Genomic DNA, 22,095 nt, shown 5'->3' on the forward strand with positions numbered 1-22,095 from the left:
AGCAAATAACTGCACGAAAGCCAAGTGCCAATTGCGGTTTTATTAACTTTCTCCTATCGCGGGAATTTACTATTGCATACAATTTTTGGCGATTCAAAGCAGAAAAGCAAAAACAACAGCACATACAAACAATAAACTGTAATAAGGCGCCCCGAACAGCTGACCTCAGCTGATTGCGCCGAGTACTCTATGTTACTATTTATATGTGTGCGTGTGTGTGAACTGTGTAACTCGGACTTTGTGTAATTCGTAATACGTTTGCGTCAGCGCAGACGTGCCACACCGTGATCACCGCTTCATATTAGCCAAAAGATGAGCGCGTCCAGCTTGTAGTCACTGGAGCGGCGACTGGGACAGCCAATAACCGCCCTTACGTGTGATTTTCGGTTTGATGCTATCGCCTTTTATTTTTTCGAAAATTTCACAACAATAACACCAACACACTGTTGCGATTGTTGTGCTTGCGGAAAAGCAATTTATTTAAAAGCTATCATTAGTGGACGCTGCAGCCGCTGACGCCGTCGCTGCCTCATGCTAACGGTTATCGTTATTGGCGGCAGCCACAAATAATAGCAGACACAATGCGGCAATGTGGCAATGCAATGGAAATCTGAAATCAGTAAACCGAAATCCGCAATCCGCAATCCGAATTGCATTCGACAACTTTTCTTTTCAGCGCGGCAAATGTGAAGTGAATAATGGGAAATTCATTGTTGAATTGGAAATTTGAAATAATTGCACCGCTTCTCATTGCCGCGGTAAAAGTGAAGAAGCTTCGCGCGGCGCTTGTGGCTTTGTTGGTTGCGGGTGCGGCCGCGGCCGCGGCAGTCGATATGGCTGTGGATCGCACAATGTAACGGTACAGCTCATTGCATATGCGCTTCTTGCCACTCGTTGATTATCGCATATACAGTTATGATTTGGTTGCCTGACTTAGGCGTTGCTTGCTCTGCCGTGACTTATGACATTTTACTTGTCAGCAATTCGATTTCCGCCTTCAAACAGCCCCTTCAATTGGCATTGTTTTGGCGAACAAAAGACAAAGAAGCGGCGCACTCTGTGGCGATATTCAATAAATAATTGTCTGGTTTGCTGCAACTGTCCGCTATTGCTACAGTTATTTTCTATAACTTATTTGCCTTTGCTGAATGCTCTGTGATGTAACTGCAAGCTGCGGCATGGCATGACAGCGGAAGCAACAAATATATCAAAAGAAAGTGACAACTGTTGGCGGGTTTATACAAAGTGGCTTACAGTTTTACAGGCAGTGAGAACCGCTTTTGTAGCTGCAAATATTTTAAAACTATCCAATTTGATTTAGTTCTTATATCCTGTACAGGGAAACTGGGCAAGCTGAACAGTCACATATTTTGCAACATCGCGAAGGCAACTAAACGCGAAGACCTGTTTTTGAGATAACGATTTGAAATTCCACACACGCCCCTTTCTCTCAAAGACGCTGTTTAATTATCGGAATCACCGACATCGCACTACCGTAGCATATAACTGTCATACAAAGTGATGGTTAAAAATCAAGTCCTTGTATGAACAACTTTATTGCTTGATGAGATATTAGCATGAAATTTGCCGTGGATTATTATCTAAGGCAACGGTATAATCTCTGAAGAAATTATTCATATCGGACCACTATAAAATATAGCTGTCATACAAAGTGATCGATCAAAATTAAGTCCTTGTATGGAGAGCGTTTTTATTTGATGAGATATATTCACGAAATTCGGCATAGATTATTGTCTAAGGCAATGGTATAATCTCCGAAGAAATTATTCATATCGGACCACTATAGCGTATAGCTGCCATACAAAGTAAACGATCATAACCAAGTCCTTATATGGAAAACGTTTTTATTTGATGAGATATCTTCATGAAATTTGACTTAGATTATTGTCTAAGGCAATGGTATAATATTCAAAAAAATATTTCAGATCGGACCACTATTTCAAGCAGCTGCCATACAAACTGATCGATAAAAATCAAGTCCTTGTATGAACAACTTTATTGGTTGATGAGATATCTTTACGAAATTTGGCACGGATTACTATCCGAGGCAGCGGCATAAGCTCCGGAGAAATTATTCATATTGGAGCACTATAGCATATAGTTGTCATATAAACTGATCGATCACTATCATAGCAAAAATATTTTTATATCCTTTTATGTTATAACAAATTTTTTTAACATCACTACATTTATTTTTTCTTCACTTAAGAAACCCGTAGATACATCTGTTTGTAAATTCAGCTCAATTGAAAGAACACGACAAGTTAATTCTCACTGTTACTAACTTCTAATACAAAAAAAAACAAAAACTCAACCACACCAATCATGTTTACACAAACACTTCGAGCTAAAAGTGCCAGAAAAAGATCCCTCCGCACCAAGATACTTTAATTAGCTAACAAGAAAGTGAATTCAATACCATTTACAAAAGTAACCAACCAAACAAACACACACACACCTGCGCACACACTTTGAAATGTTAGCAAGTCATCACGGCTGGGCGGCGCAAACATATCGATCAACAACCTTTTTGAGCTTACAACAAATAAATGCATAAATAAATAAGTGAAATAGACAAGAACTAAGCAAGCGGAACAAGAATCTGCTCGCGGCGCTGCGACGTCGTGACAAACGCGCACACACAGCAAACACAACCGGCGGTATCATAGACAACCACACACACACACACATTTCGTCATCGTCCATCAATCTCGTACGCCAGGGAAACGACAACACCAACAACACGTCTAGAAGGCAAAAGCAAATAAGAACAACTCATTCAGCAACAATGAAAAAGCTGAAAATCGCCAAACAATGGCGCCACTTGAACGACGGCAGTTGGCCGCCGAGGCACTGGGAGCGGCGGCTGAGCAGGGCACTCACTTTGTCCACAACAACAACAGCGGCAGCAAGTGGTACTGTTGTCCAGTTGTTGTGATGAGTTTGCTAACAAGTACACTTGCCACAGCGGCGACACTGAATCGCGCTGTGTTGGTGTCTTGCAACTGTTGCAACTAGCGGCCATTTGCTGGCGCTGCTATGAGACTCCCTTTCATGCCCAATGGGTGGGTTTGGGGAAATTACAAAGAAAAAAATACAAATTTGTTTTAGCAAAAATTTCTAAAATTTCTCAGTCGCCTGTGCGCACATGTTACGTGCTTGTGCGCCTTGCGGCGTGTTGCACGTGTGTGTTGCGGGGCAGTATCGCTTTTCAATAAATGAAAGTTAAAGGTGAGCAGCGAAATTTCACAAGTAAATTTCTTCCTGCTTAACGTGCAGCAGTGGAGCTTCTCATACACAAGTGTTAGGCGGCGAAAACTTGGCAAGAACAAAAACCAAAAAAAAAGTGTGGAAATGCATGCAATTTTGCTGGGGTTATGATTATAACGGTTGCAAGAATTTTTTGCTGGTTTGTACATTTTTAAAAAGATGAGAGTTTCTTTAGGTTATCGTTAGAGTGAGGAGTGCTTTCAGACTGTTTCTTATAGCCCCAGCATTTGTTTGGCACAAAAGACTTAAGCGACGAACTTGCTGGTCAAAATGAATATTTATGCGATTACTGAGTATTACGAGTGCTCATACTCCAGCTTATATTCATATTTATTTTTATATTTTGCCCATTTTTATATTCACTAAATTTTTCCCCCGTCAATTTTCCATTCATATTTCTCCTAATTTCTATTAAAAATATATTTTTAATAAAAAATCAGCTGCCTCGTGTCTGAATACTTTTTTATGAGTAAAAATTAAATAATTAAAAACAAAAAATATATTCCAACCACCTCCTTTGTACAAAAAATTCTACAAATAAAAGCTTTCGATTATCTTCGTCGTTAGAATTAACAACAACACCGAACTAAGCTTCTTATGAAGAAATTTTATATTTAATATTTTCATATCAACTCGGAAAAAAATAATATTTTTTTTTTTATACAAACATGAACAAACAATGTATTTTTAACTGAAAGTACTTTGCAGCAAGCATATACACCGCGTCATTCCAACACTAGTCGCAATTCTAGTTAGCGAAAAGTGGCGATCAAAGCACAACAGAACGCCACGTTTATGACCTCTAAATGTCCTGTTATATGAGCTTAACAACTTCCTTAAAAAAAGCAAAATCAAAACGAGAAGAGAAGAGAAGTGGAGGAAAACCGCACACACACACCGCTTAGAAGCCACAGACTTAAACTCACAAAAGCAAACAAAAACAAAAATACAATATCATAATAACAATAATAACAATAATGAGGCAATAAAGAATTTCTCAGAAAGTTTTTCGTTGCTCTCTTTCCTGCTGCTGCACCTTTCGCTTGAGCAGCTGCTTGCCTTTGCCGCTTGCCACCAGCTGACCTCGCAATGTAGTTGTGACTTAGTTGCGGCCTTTTGCTTTAAATCTCTATTTGATTATATTTTTTCGCCACTTTATTTGTTTTTTTCGGGTATACGAAGTCAATGACTGCTCTGTGGCGCTGATTACATAACTCTGTGCTTAAGCGCAGACTTTTTACAAAGCTGCTTCCTCCACCAAATTATGCCACTTCCAGCAGCGCGTGGAGACCGTGTCAGCATTATGCTCAAAGAGCACAAATAAGGAGTTCGCAATTTTCGGTTTTCTTAATTTTTATGCTTTTTGCCACATTTTTATTGCTGCCTTGCAATTCGCTATTAGCAGCAGAAACAACGAATTACCCGCTGATCGCGCTGACTGCGCATTGTGCTGTCCAACAGCCGTGGCCGCCCATGACTCTGCACTCAATTCGCGCATGGCCAACAACAAACAAGGCGACTAATAACTGTATTACCCAACCATTTGCGGTCGACGGTCGCTGATTACCACAAAGCCGGCTGTCGCGTTGCCTTTTGTTATGATAATTTAATTTATAGCGACATGCAAAGCATAATATTTGCAAACGGCGCGCGCGCAACAACAACAGTAGCCGCGGCGAAGAATAAATTCTAAGCTTTTTAAGCGTTTCTAGACTTAGCGGTAGTTTATCTCGCTTGATATCTGCCAACTTGTTTGTGTATATTTTTAGTGTTTTTATATAGAGAATAGTGGCAACTCCCAAGTGCTGACGCCGTTTTACCGTTAAGCGTCTGTGAAATGTGTCAGCTTTTCTTTGAACGAAAAGTAAAAATAATAATAATCATAATACAAGCACCGTTAAGGTTGTATTGCAGTAGAATTATTAAAAGTAGTCAACATGTGGCATGCAACATGCACTGGGTGATAGTGTTAAAGCAGACAGTTGGACTTGTATGAGTATATTATATAAAATTATAAAATATCCACGTTGCATGCCACATGTTGCATGCCACACCAATTTCGAAAAACTACAGCACACACTAACAAAAGACTTAAGCAACAAACCTGCTAGAAAATCCATATTTTTATCTAACAACAATTAAGTTTTAAATTCTCAGTACATACCGTTACACACTCAACTATAAACAGTGAAATGTAGATTTGTCTGTTTCTTAGCTCCAACTATTATGACTCATATGTTGTTGCTGTAATATATTTTTCCAAAAATAACAGCACAACGCGGCGAAATGAAAATATTTGCCACATGGTGACCAGCATGTGGCACATATCAGCGCAAAAACACACTGCCACATAAACATACGCTAGAATTAACCTGCAAGTGGCTGTCAATTAGTCGTCAACTCGTTACGGCTCGGAGCCCGTGAATGAGACTCGTTGCAATTTTAGATAAACGCTGCTCCGGCTGATCGCCTCTCGCCCATTGTTTTTAGTGACCACTTTGTTATCGCGCACCACCATTGTGTGTATGTGTGTGTAGCTAAAATGCTTTGTTTATCTTGTGTAGCGTCACTAGCCGCAGTTGTTGTTGCTGTTGACGCAGCTGCTGCTGGTTGACAATCGAGCACAGTAATTGCCACAGCTACCAAGTGCGCGCCAAGAGCGGCCTTCAACAGCCAGCAACAACAACAGCAACTACAACTATTAGCAATAGATGCTCATTCAAGCAGCCGCTTGCCATGCACACCTCAAGCAGCCAGCCGCCACGTTTATGAATCGCACTATGCGGTTGCGGCAACACTCAGCTTGCTGGTAGCTGTTTGCTGCCACACCGCAATAATAACTGCGCAAGTGCATTAAATCCAGTTGCATGCTGACTTTGCATAGCAATTTGTTGTTATCATTGTTATTGTTGTTGATTTTTGTCATTGTTGTTGCTTTTTGTTGTTTGTTTTCTTTGCTAGTCGGTTTTTTGCAATCGATGCCTTTGCTTTTCTATTTATTTTATTTGTTTTCGACAAATTTTTATACCCTGCACGGGGGAAATTAAGTTTGCCACGAAGTTTGCAACAGCCAGAAAGAAAGAGAGGCCATTTAAAGTATAAGTACGAGTATAAGCAGTCATCTTGCCAAGTGCTGAGTCGAATTAGCCACGTCTCTCTGCTTCTCTGTATCTGTCTCTGTACGCATATATGCGAACTAGTCTTTTAGTTTTTGAGATCTCGCTTTGAAATTGTACACACGTGCTTTTCTCCCCAAGAAGCTGCCTATTTGTCAGAATCGCCGAAATCGGACCACTATAGCATATAGTTGCCATACAAACTGAACGATCCAAATCAGGTCCTTGCATGGAATGCATTTTTATTTGACAAGATATTTTCACAAAATTTTACACCGATTATTGCCAAAGGTAACGGTACAATCTCCGAACATATAGTTCAGATCGGACCATTATAGCATATACCTGTCATACAAATGACCGATCAAACTTAAGTTCTTACATGGAAAAATTTCATTACTTGTGTAGGGTATTATAGCTGTGATGCAAGTGAAATAAACTTCCTTGTTTTTATTATATTTTTCGCGTAACGCAACCTTTCGGACTTTTAGCTGCACAACAACAGCAAAAAGCGTGCAACAAACTGTGAGCGTTTGCGACATGTTTCCATTGTCATGAGGCGGCCGTCGGACAATTGCAACGTAATATTTACGCTTTTGACGCGCCACTTTGCTTGGTGGCAATGAAAACAAAAAAAGCTGCGCAGAGAGCAAGAGCGCACTTATTCTCAGCAGTTCATACAGCTGAGTTGCGCATGAGTTGTTGCTACTCGGAATATTTATACAAAGATATCTATAAACACAAAGTGTTGGATATTCAATTTTTAGGTTTATATTAACACATACTATATGTTTATATAGTTTATGTATGTGCACGTATGTTCATATGTATTTTCAAATATAAAACCAAGAAAGTGTGTTTACTTTTGGCGTAATACAGTGACAGCATGCGCTTCAATTGTGGGTTGACGGGCCGCCTAATTCATCCATCGATCATTGAACTATCTACAAGTTACGTTTTTGTTATTGTTGTTGTGTGGTCATGCAGCTCTTTTACAAATATTTTCTCTTTACTTTATTATTTTTTTACAAAAGCATTGTGTTTGTTTGCATTTCAGTGAGTTTTGCTCTCCGCTCTCTAACCATTCTCGGATCTTGTGTTGTAATTATTGTTGACTATGATGTTGATAATAATGGCGACTGTGTTTATGAGCATCACTGCAATGTTGGTGATGATGAGTATGGTCATAAGCACACTTTTAGCAATGATATTATAGCAAATTTGGTTTAGTGGATATATAGGTTTGGTGATAATACCACAATTTTGAGGTTTTAATTGTTTTTATAATGACATTATCTTTAAAAATTTCTGCAAATTGCTAAAATAAATAAGATCAGAGTAGGCTTCATATTTTTGCGAAAGAATTATTTCTTTGTAAATAATAAAGTTTGTGTTTTTTGTGTACTTATTTCCAATAATCACTTTAAGTATTAATACAAAAAAAATCAGGTGGCAACGCTACTTAAATTTTTTTTATAATATCTAATGTCTACCTTATATCCTCTTTCGTGTTCAGGTCGAGTGTTTTCTGATTTTATTTCATATACATAAGTGGTAACTCTCTAAACAAAATATAAAAACAGTATACCATAATAAATTTTTTAAAATTTTACTTTTAAATTTGCCAGAATTTTTTCTTCAAATTTTATTTCGATTATTTTTAAACATCTTTCACCAGTATGATTTCTTTCTTTCGTTTACAAACTTATTTTTTTGCCATCAGAAATGAATTCAACCAAGTGTGGCAACACCAAAAAAATATTTTCTAATAAATTAGCTTTAGTCACCCTTAATTTTGTACTATGAACCCTTTAATTTAAGCAGTATAAATAAATACCGAATTTACAAACATGTGGCAGCCCCATTATTCGCTTATTATTTTCAAAGGAAAAAAGCTCAACATAAGTTTTATTTTTATTTTGCACCAACATAACTTTTTTCGCTTTAACATTTAACACTACACTTAGCTTCATATGTTTTTTAATTTATAAACATTTGTCATGAGATGGCAGCACTATAAAATTATGTTTGGCAAACTCAAAATTAAATCTTATATAAATAGAGAATAATAATATAACGATAAAAAGTGCAAAAAAAATTAAATTTTCAAAAATATGGCAACTCGGTTCGGAAAAATTTCGGTGAAAAATTTGTAAAACAAAATGTCATCAATTTATAAAGGTATATTAATCAGAAAAAAATAAGATTATTCGTTATATAATGATAAGAAAATGCGAAAAAAATTTAAATTTTCTAAAATATGGCAACTCGGTTAGGAAAAATTTCGGTGCAAAATTCGTACAATCAAAATGGGATCAATTTATATAAATTTTACAAATCTTCTGATTAATTTCGATAAACAATTGAGCTAGAGCCAATTTTTTTTTAGACAACTGGCAACCCTATGAAAATTATGGAAATGAAAAGCAGTTTTAGGACGCATTATTTAAGTATTTTAATATAAAATAATAATCAATTAAAAGATTGTACACTATTATTAATTGTGTAAACATGTGGCAGCTCTATTCAGGCATATTTAGTGAGAACATATTTTTAAAAAATGATATGAAATTGTATTAATAATTTTAAGTTTGAATCACTTCGGAATAACACTCATAATAGACTAGGTGACAATATTTTTAGATAGTAGGGACATATCTTAGAAGTTTTTTTTTAATAGAATTTTTTTTTTTCATTTTAACTTTTTTTTAATTTTTAGGAATAATTTTTATTTGTTTTTTTTTTAGTTTTAAAGAAAAATATATTTTTTGTTTTATGTATTAACTTATCAAACTGGTAAGCTCTTCTTAAATTTTAACCGAAAAAAAATAATTAAACGTGGAAACATAATTTAAAAAAATTTAAAAAAATTATTGAACTATTTTCACAGTTTTATATATTCGTTTTAATTACTAAAGTCACACAAAAGTATTTCCAAATAAATTTTTTCTCAATTGCATGAATTCCGCTAAAGGCCAATGCCTCGAGTTCGTTGCTTAAGTCTTTTGTCTGACCCTTCATTACTTGCGTAATTCCTATTAATTATTGCAAAGTATTGCACAATCTCTTTGGGCCATAAAGAAATGTCGCATGATTGGCAAAACATTCTCCACAATTTCACCCCTCCATACACCGCACACCCCCTAAGCTGCAGCTTCTCCGCAGCAAGCCTGCCCTGCCTGGCGGCCATTTGAGATGAATAAAATCGCAATAAAAAATAACGAAGTTACACAAAGCGAGATGACGAATGTTGATTGAATGCTGCAATGTGCGCTGCAACGGAAGCGGCATGCATAGCAAAAACAACGGCAACAACGACAAGAAAAAACAGGGCTTTGCAGCAGCTGCACTCACCAATTTATTGCCAATCATGGCGGCAGAGTGCAGCTAATAAAGCGTCAGAAAAAGCTCTTCTGCCAAGACAACACGAAAACAAAGTTCACAAACAAAACAAAGCAAACAGACAAGCAAAAGTGGAAGAAATTAAATCAAAACAAACAATGAAAATGCAAATGCGAATGTGCGCATGTAAAGTTTGTGGCAAAGTCAACTGTGGTACTGTGGCGAAAATGCCGAGTGCTGAGGCGCAGAAATGCTGAATGACCATTGCACTGGACAATGAACAATTGCGCATGCGCAGCGTTTTGCAGGCAGACGCTCCGCTGAGTAGTCGCGAGTGGCTGCGCCGAGCTATCGGAGTACAATGGCATAACTCTTTTACTATTTTTCATTCGATTTCAGTTATTGTTTGCTGTTTATGTTGCACATTGCTGTGTTGTGCTGGCCACATGAGTGTGTTTGCTTTGGCAAATTGCATGCAACATACAATAAACATTTAAATTTATGACTCACTGCCAGGACGCTTTTTTATTCTTCCTCTGCTTCTTCTTCCTCTTCTCCTCTTCAGTTTATTTGTGTCGCGCTTTTTGCCTGCTTTTGTCCCGGCATTAAAGTTCAGCGGGTAAATGCCATTGTGTTGCTGTGGCAGCCTGCTGCGTCCACTTGCCGGTATTTCTAATTCTTTTTTTTTTGCGAATTTAATTATTAAATATGGATTGAGTAATTTTATTCAGACCTTTTGTACGTTATTGAGCATACTTTTGACAATCTAGGAAGAAGCTCTAACAGCATAGCATACGACATATTTACGACATTACACCGATTTGCAATTTGTACTAAATAACCTCTACAACAGTTAATAAAATTTATAATTTTTATTTTAAGATTTTACAACAAAATATCTGTTTATTAACTTTTTTCTCCTAATTAAATTACTTTTTCTTTTAAATACATTTAAAAGTTGTAGGAAAAATTAAGAATTACTATTTTAGTAATATAAATATTTCTTTCTATAAACATTAATCCTTACTCCTTAACGAAAGAAAAACATATTTTCGATTTGGCCCGCAACCAAAAAAATAGACATATCTATAAGACGAAAGTAAATAGGTACATGACTTTGCTAAAATCAATAGTAGAACGATTAAATGTAGGCAATGTTGAATTAAAATATAATGCAGTAAGTTCCTAAGCTAAAATGTAAAATATATGTAATAGAAGAAATTATCAAAAAAATTATCAAAAAGTCGATAAACGACGGTTGATATATTTGATTTTTTTTTCTCAAGAAAGTTTAGTTTTTTTCGAAAAGCCCTCGTAAAAAAGTATTCGATGTTCGAAGTAGACAGTTAGGTTTGAGGCAATAGGTTCACGACTTTGCTAAAACTCACATAGACAATCCTAAATGTAGGCAAAAAATATTATAATTCCTAAGCCACAATACATAATGAAGAATACGTTCTGGATGATGCGCGTATGAGATGCAAGGGAAAATAATAAAAACGATGCTACAATGAAGACTAATGGATTCATTATTAATACTGTAACAATAATAAATGGAAATGAAAATAAACACTTAAAAAAGATTTTTATTGAAGTAGTAAAATATTTTACAACCAATTTAAATAACCTTAAAATTTCCATAGCAGCTTTATTTTTTAAGTAAAGCTGGACTCTCTTGCATGATATCATAAAAATTTTCAGACTCAAATTAATAAAAAAAACTCTTTTTAATATAGGTTAAAAAATTCAGGTAATTTTAGATGCCGCAACCTTCAGAATGTTGCAAAGGCCTTCGCTGATAAGTGTTTGTCGCGAGCAAGTGTTTTTGATTGATACAAATTGTTCAAAGAGAGTCGAGAAAACGCGTTGACGACGAACCACGTTCAGGACGGTTATCAACATCAAGTGATGATCAACACCTAAACATAATAAAGAAATTGGTGCTTGCGAATCGACGATTAGCAGTCAAAGGTCTTAGTGGCATGGCTGAAATATCAGAGAGATCAGTTAAAACCATTTTAAAACAACAAAAATCAAGGTTATGTTGACTGTTTTCTTCCGTTATTATGTGATGCACTCCGAATTCCTTCCGACCAGCCAAACTGTCAACAAGGAGTACTATTTGTCCTATGACTTGAAATTTACTTTAACAACTGTTTCGCGGATTGGAAAAAATGGCACAAGTTTTTAGTGGTTAAGAGGAATTACTTTGAGGGGGAAGACTTAGATTTTGAAGAATAAATTAAATTAAGAATTTTAAAATTATGAACAAAATCTTACTATTTTCTGCTCATAGCAGTATAACTCCGCCATTATTTCCCCCACACAATGCGATGAATTATTTTAAATCACCAACGCACCGATTACACCGTAATAACATGCCGAAATGCGCCCGCAGACACAGGCAACTCAACGGACCCTAGTTAGTTAGCAGCCTGAACCATCTGCCAGTTGGCCGCTCAAGCGTACAAAATACACAGTGTATGGGTGTATGCGCGTGTGTCCGGCGACTCCACTTGCTTTTGGCCAATATTTAGTTAATAAACTGATCGATTGCATTGATATGTGGCATTAATTCACTTAACCGCAGCGAGCCAATGCAAACAATAACTTACTAAAGTAAATATGAGGCAAAGCAAAAGCAACAAAAATCGCATGCAGAGCAAATACAATGCAAAACAACAACAACAATGCACCGACTACATCCATGTACAAAATGGTGCATGTGCGCTGTCCGAGCGGCTGTCTGTCCGCGGCTTGTTTGCAAATTCACCAAAACTGTTTATGCTGCCGGGCAAATTGGTGCCCTTAAACACACACAGTGGGTGAGCTGATTTACTTTCGCGATGACTCGAGTGCATACGCCAAGGCGTCGTCGTTTATTGTGAAATATATGCAAAGGACAGCTGTTTGTCTTGCCCCAACGGGAGGGCACGCAGAACACCGCCGTCGCTCAGGCTCTGATTATCTATTCATAGGAAAAATGGAGTGAAGTGTGGACGAAGGGTCTCTCGGCGATGTGGCGGTGGTAGTAAAGGTGCATGAAATGGAACTGGCATGCATATGTTGCAAGTTGGTATATACAGGCGTGTTGTTGGTGTGTGCGTCTTTATGCAAGGTGTCTTAAGGTGGTCAAGCTGCAAAAATTATTGCTTTTAAATGTAAAAATTTAAGAGTTCTTTTTTTCAAAAAGGTGGCATCACCAATTTTTAATATGTTCACAGCAAACGATTTTTTTTTAATTTTTCTAATTTTCATTGAAAAAAATACAAATTACTAAAATTTAGTAAAACCAAGTTGCCACATGCAACAACTGGCCACTGCCTACAAATACACACACAGACATTATATTTTTGAATTGTTTCAGGCAAACAGCAACATTTGTTGGCAACAGCGTGCCCTGCTGCTGCTGCTGTTGTTGTTGTTGTCATGCAAAAGTTGTGGGCGCTGTTAGCCGACTACGTTGCATGCGTAATTATACACACCAACAAGCGTGCATTTGCACATATGTGTTGCACGTTGACGACGTGACAGCAGCGCTAACAACAGCAACGGCGGCAATATCTATCATTGACGTTGCAAGTTAAGTAGTTTCTGCTGTCGTCGCACAAGTCATTTGCCACGCCGCTTGTTGCAACATCGCGCTTTGTTGCTTATAGTGTTTTTCGTTGCGCCGTTGCAAGTATCTTTACACTGTTGCACATATCTATTCACTGTTGCAGGCAACTTTGCACTGTTGCAAGTTACTTTACGTTGTTGCAAGTAACTTTACACTGCTGCAGTTTGCTCCGCATCTATCAGCAAGTGTTGTCGCCCGTTGCTTGGCAGTTTTCCGCTGCTGCAGTTGCTTCTTGTAGCCTGTGGGTGGATGCTTGCGTTCGAACATGGCAATGCGCAGCCGTACGGCATACACACTTCACTAGTAAGTAGAGGCATGCTGCGTGGGGAAAAGCAAAATTTTGCAACAGAAACCAATGCAACAGGACAAGCTATGAATAACTAATGCAAATGGGGTATCTTATATATTTGTTGCAAGTTTTTCTTTCGTTTCTTGAAAATGTTTGCGAGTTGAAGATTGATAGAATGTGCTTTAAATTTTTATGAAAGTCATATTTTTTTAGTTTACAGTAAATATCTGTTGCGAATATGACCAAAATATAACACACAAACCAAAAAAAAAAATTACAGGGTTGCCACATAACTGAAAATTTAAACAAACGCAATGTTCCCCTATAATAAGTATTTTAAATTATTTTGAGTATAATTAAAATATAAGAATAAAAAAAATTACAGGGTTGCCACATACACTGAAATTTTTTTTAATTATTCAAGCCGTATTAGAATACATCACTGATTTTTTTTATTTTTTTTCTAATATAGCGTTTAACAGCGTTGCCATCTAAACTTTTTTATTATATTTTATTTTTTTAAACTTATATTTACATATACATATATTTTTTTTTCAGTATAGTAATTATTTTTATCTATTATAAGCATAACTAAGATATTATAAGCAAAAAGAAATTGCGGAGTTGCCACATAACTGAAAAAAATTATTATATTATTCAAGCCTGTTACAGAATACAGCTTTAACTTTTTTATTTTTTCTTTCTATTACGATGTTTAATGGCCTTGCCACCTAAATTTTTTAACATATTTCTTTATTTTATAAAATATTATATTTATAATGAATTATTACATTATATTATTTATATAAAAGAAAGAAAAATAACACGCTTTTGAAAACCATTACTTTGTATTTAAGGTTACCACTTGGTTTGAACTATAAAAAACAAAAAAATTTTAGATATTGAATGATTTCCTAGTGGAAAATATTTTGTTTAGGTAAAATAAGACCAAAAATCAAAATATATTATAGAGCGTGTTGCCACATATTTTTAATTACGAATAGAAAAAATAATGGATATTTTCCTCAGAATTTAATATGACAAATCCTTTGACTACTTAGCTTGAATATGTCCCTAAAGAACTCAAAAATATCAAAAAAAAAGTTGCCACATAGTTTTAATACATGTGTTTATAATGTAAAAATATGAATGCATATCGTCAAAATTGTACTTGTTATCGAGCTCAAATATATGTATGTACATATGCGTTATAGAGCTACCACGTGATTTTAAATGCAATGATAAATTTTTGAAGAGTTGCCATATCTTTTTAGTGGAGTTATATAAAATATACTTGATATTTTTTAAATAAGTGAAATTTTAGCTTTGTTTACATTACAGACAGCCGTACCATTTTCATCTGATAAAATAAAATATTAATCAAATGGTGTTGCCTTATATGTATATTTGTACTTTTAAAAAACGTATTCCGGAAATGAAATACAGAATATTCCACATAGCGTTACCAACTACATATTGTAGTGTTCAATGTTTTTATTTTAATTTAACTAAACTGGTGTTGCCACATACATATTTCAAAAAAATATTACTTTTATTTTTAAATAATTTTGGTTTCTAAAATAAGGTGTTAAAAATGAATCAAATTATTTTAAAGCATAACATTTTCATGGTTGCCACGTAATTTTTAGAGATAATTATTTTATTTATTATTGCAGTAATTTTCAAAAATGCATAAGATAAAAAAATATTATTTAATTTATAAACAAAAACTATTTTTAAAATAGAGTTGCCACGTAATATTCAAATAGCTTACTTTGTTTAAGAACAGTAGGTTGGTTGTGTAAAAATTTTGTTCTAAGCCTCAGGGACACTTAAAAATGAACATTTTTGAATCAGTGCTCTAACACGCAAAGCATTTCATATTTATTTTAAAACGATTTTTTTCCTTTTTAATTTGTTAAAAATTTCGAATTGCAAAAATCGTTATTTTCTCAAAATTTCTATGTATGAAAACCCTTTAGGCTCGAATGTACATTCGTTCCTTAATAAATTATATGCAAGTTCTTAGCCCCAAAGCGTTTGAAGCGAAAGGTGATCGAACTGATCACAGCTTATTGCTAGAATATCACTCAGATCTAGTCTGGCAACACAACTCAAACCCAATTATAGCTCATCGATACCATAAAGCATTTAAAAAACAATTTATTTTCATTACCATTGCAAAAGGTGTAATTCTTTGGCAATTTATATGCCAGCAAAGTAATCGCGCGCGGCTAATTGATTCAAATTAAAGCAACTCCTCGCGCCGACAGGCGGAAATGTAAAATGAAACGAATGCAAAAGCCTCGGGCAAAGGTGGCGAGCGAAGCAAAAATGCCACAAATAGCACACAAATAAAATACTCAAGCGAATAACTCAAGGGAAAAAATCTGAGCAAAGCGGCGGACAAAGTTCTAAAAGACCGCAGGGACGGAAATGAATGATACGCAGCCAGTGGAACCAGACAAAAGCAGCTGGAACAGAGAAACGAAAAAATTCGCAACTCTAGTAGCGCTTATAATAATAATATACAGTTTTTATTAGCGACGAAGAAATGCGAAAATAAATTAATAACCTTTGGTAGCAAAACAAAGCGTATGCGCATGCGCAACGGCCAACCGCTGCGGCGCAGAATTTGAAAATATGAAAAGTTAATGAAACCATAAATTAGTTGTGAGCAAGAAGCTCATTAGACGGGTGCGCGCGCAGCGCCAAAGCCGCCACTGGCACGGCATAACTTCAAATTAAATGTGCTGCCAGATGGCTAAGGGCTTTGGTGAAGACGATGGCGATGGCGATGGCGGCGCGCCAAGCGTGCGGCGGGCGGTGAGGGCGCGCAGATCGCGTAAATTGAGTTCTCAAGTGTGTGGCTGCGGGCAGTTAGTGCGGAACGCCTTCGCGCCGTCTAGCCATCGCAAGTAATAGGTGTATATGCCGCATACAGGTGACTGCGGCGGCAACGACACCACACGGCCGCATGTCAATAGCATTTGCAACACTTTTCTCTATTAGCTAGCCACACTATTTACTACAACAATTTCGATTATTTGCCGCTCATTTGTTTCACATTTTATTTTATTTTATTTATTTTGCAGCTGCGAGGTACAAACTGCAAGTGCAACAACAAGTGGACCAACAGTAACTACGCAAAAATGCGACACAGTAAACGAACGCTGCACAGCCTAAGCAATAACAAGAACATACCGTGGCTATTGCTGCTATGTCTGCTCATCGCCTCACCAGCCACCACCATGGCAGCCAGACGTTCGCGTCTCGATCTGGCTGAGAGCGCACAACCTGTCGCCCCAAACGCCGACGCCGCCTCCACCGCCACCGCCACGAAGGACAGCAATTTGCCTATTGCCGAACAACAACAGATCGCCACAGCCGCATTAGCCGATGCAGCAGCACCACCAGTGGTAGCACCTGTGGCAGCACCGGTTTCCACGGTCACAGCCAGCAACAACGTCGATGCGGCAACCAGCGACGATGCAAAGCGTCAATCAGAAGAGTCTGCAGTCGGTAGCAAAACACCGGCTGTCGCTACCGATTTGGGGGGTGGCTCCGAGGCAAAACATGCCATTGACAACGCGGTGGTGGCCAGCGAAGCGGAAAGTGAACCACAACAAGTTGATGTACATTCGGATGCTGCAGCAGCGTTAGCGTCGGCGGCGACGGCGGAGGTGCCGGTTGCAGCACCTGCGGCACTCAGTTCGACAACCACGGCTGCGGTAGCGTCGGCTGAAAAGTCGGCTGCACCTGAACAACACAATGCCGATGAGGAGGATCAATTACCCAAGGAACAGAAAGAATTGCCGACAGAGATTGGCGATGAGGACATTGACTTGTTGGATGCCAGCAGTAGCGTTGGTTCGGTTAGTGGCGGACACGATGGTAACACGGTTGAGGAATGCGATCCGGAGTTGATTGGCTTCGAAATTGTGACAGGGTGAGTAGATCAAAAGCGTTTAGATGCTTTTGCAATTTTAGCAAGGCAATCTAATCAATTTAAGTCAAATATTGTTGTTTTATTTGTAAGATTAAAAATATATTTCCTTCCAAATTACCTAAATTAAAAAAAAAAATCTCAGTGTGAAAACTCTCAGGAAATCTCTCAGGAAACAAATTATTTTTGGTTTTCAATGTAAACCAGCTAGTTACTTCATTATTAACTCATCTGAATTGATTTGATCTTTTATGAAATAATTCAAGTAAAATCTAGTCATAAAGTTCACTTGTGTTGGTGTAGCATCAATTTTATTTTTATTTGTTGTTTAGTTTATTTCTTCCATAAAATGTGGTCTTTAATTATCTATAGCTCCAAAATGTATCCTACAATTAAATTATATCAAAATCATTGCCTACATTTCTGCGCAACCCTGTAAAGGCGTCGAAGTTATATGATATTAATAACCTGAATTATATCTAGAAAGAAAAGTAACTGCAACTCTGTTAAATTTTATGAGAAATTTTATCAAATTTGGAAAATGCTGGAAAAACTAAACCTTTTAATCTTAAATTTCCAGAAGAGTTAAGAGAGCTTTTACGGATTTTCTATTTTTAAATACTAACTCAACAAAGTCCAACAAAGTCACACCTCTACTGATGAATGACCAGGTCTGCACGGATGATATTAACGATATTATTTTTATTACTTTCTCATCTTTCATCTCATTTCATGTTTAAAATCTTATTGCTTTATTCCCACTGCGGTTTTTAATAGCGGACAATCAAAGTCAAACAGTCAAACAATAACTGTCAATTAACATTTGACACTTTTTTCTCTTGACTACTCGCCATTTGACTCCTATAATTATTGGCTATATAAGGTGATGTGGTTAAATGTGCCAGCGTTTATGGTAGCTTATGGTTGATTATTTTTCCTTTTTTGAAAAATAATAAAAACTTCAGTATCATGGGAAGGAATTCCGAAATTGAGTTAAAAGAAATAAAGGAGAAACATTATAGGAATTTACTGAAATTAAAAATAACCATGATCAAATCCTGGGAATACCTCGAAGTTTTGCAAAACTTGATACCGCCAAATTGACTCTTCATGGTATTTGTGTGCACTCTCAACTACGCCTGCTATATTTTCTTCACAGCGTGCTAGATGTGGTCAATTCGGTCGAATATTAACCAATGAAAAATGCTGGGTCTCAAAATGGGTGGAGGTGTTGCGAATAGTACGCTCATTAAGCCGATTATGTTGAGCGAAACGCGCGAAACACATTCTTTACAGAACGTTAATTTTCGTAATAAAGTTGAACGATTTTTAAACGTTGTTCAGGCGTTGGTCTTTCCATAATGAAATGCCAAACAATACTGAACAAAAATATCAGGACAGCTTAACACGACTCACGCAGAATACGTCAAAAAAAGACTATTGAAAAAAGTACCTCTATTTATATCACCCGCTATGAGGGACATGAGGTTTAGGCCACCGTCTAGACTTATTGACCGATATATACCTGTACGCTATAAAATCTACCAGAAGTCTTAGATTTCCATATTAGCATACGAACTTTCTTTAACATATCTCATGCATTGGAAGTTCGAAAATCTTTATATTAGGTAGGTATATAGGAGCTGAATCAATATTGCCAATTTCTGGCTTCATCGCTTATTATTTTCAGAAAAAGCTACTATCAAACTTTCTTTAAGGTAACTTACAGATCAACCGATATTTTCGGTTTAAAGCCATAGGCACTAAGGTCCCCATATTCGATATAGCGGAACTTGAAAGTTATAGTTATAGTTCAATTTCGACTATTTTTGGAGATCATATGCCTTCGTCACACTTTTAAGGTCATTGGTGCTCGATTCATATACAGTAAAATGAAAAAATCATATGGAATTTAAAATAAAATGATTTTATGCACAAAATTTGGTTGGAATTGACCAAGTTATTTCTAAGACTTAGCATTTTAGCCAAAAGTGGGCGGTGAGCATTGTAAAAATTTTTTACTCGCCTCCCATGAGGGCATTTCGTATTCTTTACTCATTGAGTGATCGCAGCTCTGGTCGTTTTATAGGTCAATTTCAATCATTTCTACACTATCATACCAAATATTGTTGATATACTATACATTGTGACAAAACAGTACCCGGAAATTTTAAACAAAGCACAAAATATTTAATCAATATTTATTTTATCATCCAATTCGGGCTCAAAATATTCGATTATCATTAAGCGGCAGCGATTTGCATTCACAGTAAACCGGTCTTGATCATCACAGAAGAAATACGATCCAATGACGCCACTGGCCCATAAACCGCCACAAACCGTAATTTTTTTCGGGATGCAATGGTGACTCATGTAGTAAGTGTGAGTTGCTGCCTGACCAATATATTTTGCTTATTGACGAAGCCTTTCAGCGAGAAATGAGCCTCATCGCTGAAGATGATCTTCCGATGAAAATCCGAATCATTTTCAAGTTGTTGCCAGCTCAATTCACGGACAAACGACGATTCTGGTGGTCAAACAGCTTCAGTTCTTGCGTCAATTTGATGTTGTAAGGATGTAGGCCCAGATCTTTTTGCAAAATTCGCTACAACGATGTCAAAGAGATGCGCGAAGCTAGAGAACGACGTGCGAGAGGCTGTTTTGGGTCTGCGGGCACTTCTTTATCTCACTGGCACGGGAACATTTTGTACTGTGACTGTGGAATAAAATTTTGCACTAGACGCTCAATTGTTGATCTGTCAGAACGATTATGACGACTATAAATTGGACGTAGCGCTCTTAAAGTTGAGACCACTGACTTAGAATTTCGGTAGTAAATTTTAATAATTTCGACTCGTTGTTGGATCGTATACGTTTTCATGATAACATGGCAAATCTTACCGAAGGAAAATGTCAAAAGAGCGTAAAAAATATGTAAAAGCCCGTTATCATTTAGAACTTTAGAAATGAGGAAATAAAGAAGAATAATCATAAGCATATAGTGCTAAAAATTATTTTCGATAGAAAATTTCCGTCTTAAAGTGGAGTTTGACTGTATGGAATATTTACAGAATGCCAACAGCGCCTCTACGAACGTTTTTGGATCTAGAACCAACGAATTTTACACACATTTCCCACAAAAGTTTATTTTGTATATAAAAATAAGACCGCGTTCGCATTGATGTGCTACATAAGCGGGCACGCCACAATCTAGCCACCAACAGACACTTGGCACTTGCAGAAGTGTCAACGAAAGCCACCTGTCAGTGAGGCAATCACATATTTAACAGACATCCGCAGCTACTTAGATAGAAGCTAAAAATATGTGCGTATATGTAAGTGTAGAAGTGCGCGACACAACGCCTGAAGTGTCAACGAAAAAGGCGTGAAAAATCTTGCTTTGAAAAAAAAAGAACAAAAGAAATGAAAGAAATGGCATTTATATATAAATAAATTCAATAAGACCAAATAAGGACGGCACACAGGCACACATACAAACATATAATAGCTAGAAAAGTTTGCTGGCGAATATATGTATGCATGTGTATGTATGCAAAGAGTAAGGCGAGTTGCCACAAAGTGGTTAACCAAATCGGGGTGCAATTGTCGTACTCGCCGTCGCAGTTGCAGTTGCAGTGGCAATTGAATAACTTAAAAAGGAAATTTAAGATATCTGCAAGGAGCATAAACAATTACCGGCCGCTCGGCAAAGGAATTTCGTTCGCATTACAGCAACAAGAAATGTAGAAAGGAAAAACGAAGTCGCGCGCGCTACCAGCGACAATAAAAGCAGCAGCAACAACAACAATGGCAATGCTAATAATGCCAGAACGCACAATTCAATAAATTGCCTGCCACAACAGCAACAACAACAAGCACGAATGGAAAAAACGTAGCTACCAAACACTTAGTGCAGCACGAACGACTTCGTAGGGAGCAAGTGGACTGCAGTCAGGCACATTCATTCAGTCACGCTGCGGCAGTACGTTGCATAAGCGCTTGCTGCCTTGCCACAGCTAACTGTTTGTGTGTGTGCGCGTGTGCAAGACGCAGAAGGCGAACAATTGCGGCAGCGCTGAGTGTGTGCTGGCGAGCGCAACGAATTGGCTGCGCCTGATTGCCAACAAAACGCGCAGCGCCAGCCAAACTACAACAAGTAGGGGGCAGGAAGACGAGAGGGTGCGCTAGAAAATCGCATGCAATTTTCAAATTGCAGCTCAAGTCAAGGCAGGACACTTTTCATTAGAGCCACGGTGGCGGCGCAGCGCAGCGCGGCGACAACTGTCACTTTAATGTGCGCGCCACAACGCAGACCCCGCGCGCGCCGCCGCTACTTGCAACAAACGCGCAACCGACAGTCAATTGTAACAATTGCTGTTATTCTGTGGAGCCACGCTGTTGCCACGCATATAGCCGGAAGCTGTTGTTTGTCGCTACGGTTATTTGCTGCAATTGTCTGTTGTTGCAAGTGCCATTATTGCGCGCGCCGGCG

General features: G+C 37.3%; 2 protein-coding genes across 4 annotated transcripts in view; one reads left to right on the forward strand and one right to left on the reverse strand.

Annotated features, from left to right (window-relative positions):
• LOC120782483 (autophagy-related protein 16-1) overlaps positions 1 to 22,095 on the reverse strand; it is a 243,578-nt gene that overhangs the window by 143,515 nt on the left and 77,968 nt on the right. The gene's annotated exons all lie outside the window — the stretch shown is intronic.
• LOC120782482 overlaps positions 16,810 to 22,095 on the forward strand; it is a 59,239-nt gene continuing 53,953 nt past the window's right edge. The window contains exon 1 of the mRNA XM_040114779.1: positions 16,810 to 17,606. Within this exon, the coding sequence (XP_039970713.1) occupies positions 16,810 to 17,606 (797 nt within the window). The remainder of the gene's footprint in view (positions 17,607 to 22,095) is intronic.

Source organism: Bactrocera tryoni, chromosome 1 (genome assembly GCF_016617805.1).
Source record: "Bactrocera tryoni isolate S06 chromosome 1, CSIRO_BtryS06_freeze2, whole genome shotgun sequence".
Classification (NCBI taxonomy): Eukaryota; Metazoa; Arthropoda; class Insecta; order Diptera; family Tephritidae; genus Bactrocera; species Bactrocera tryoni.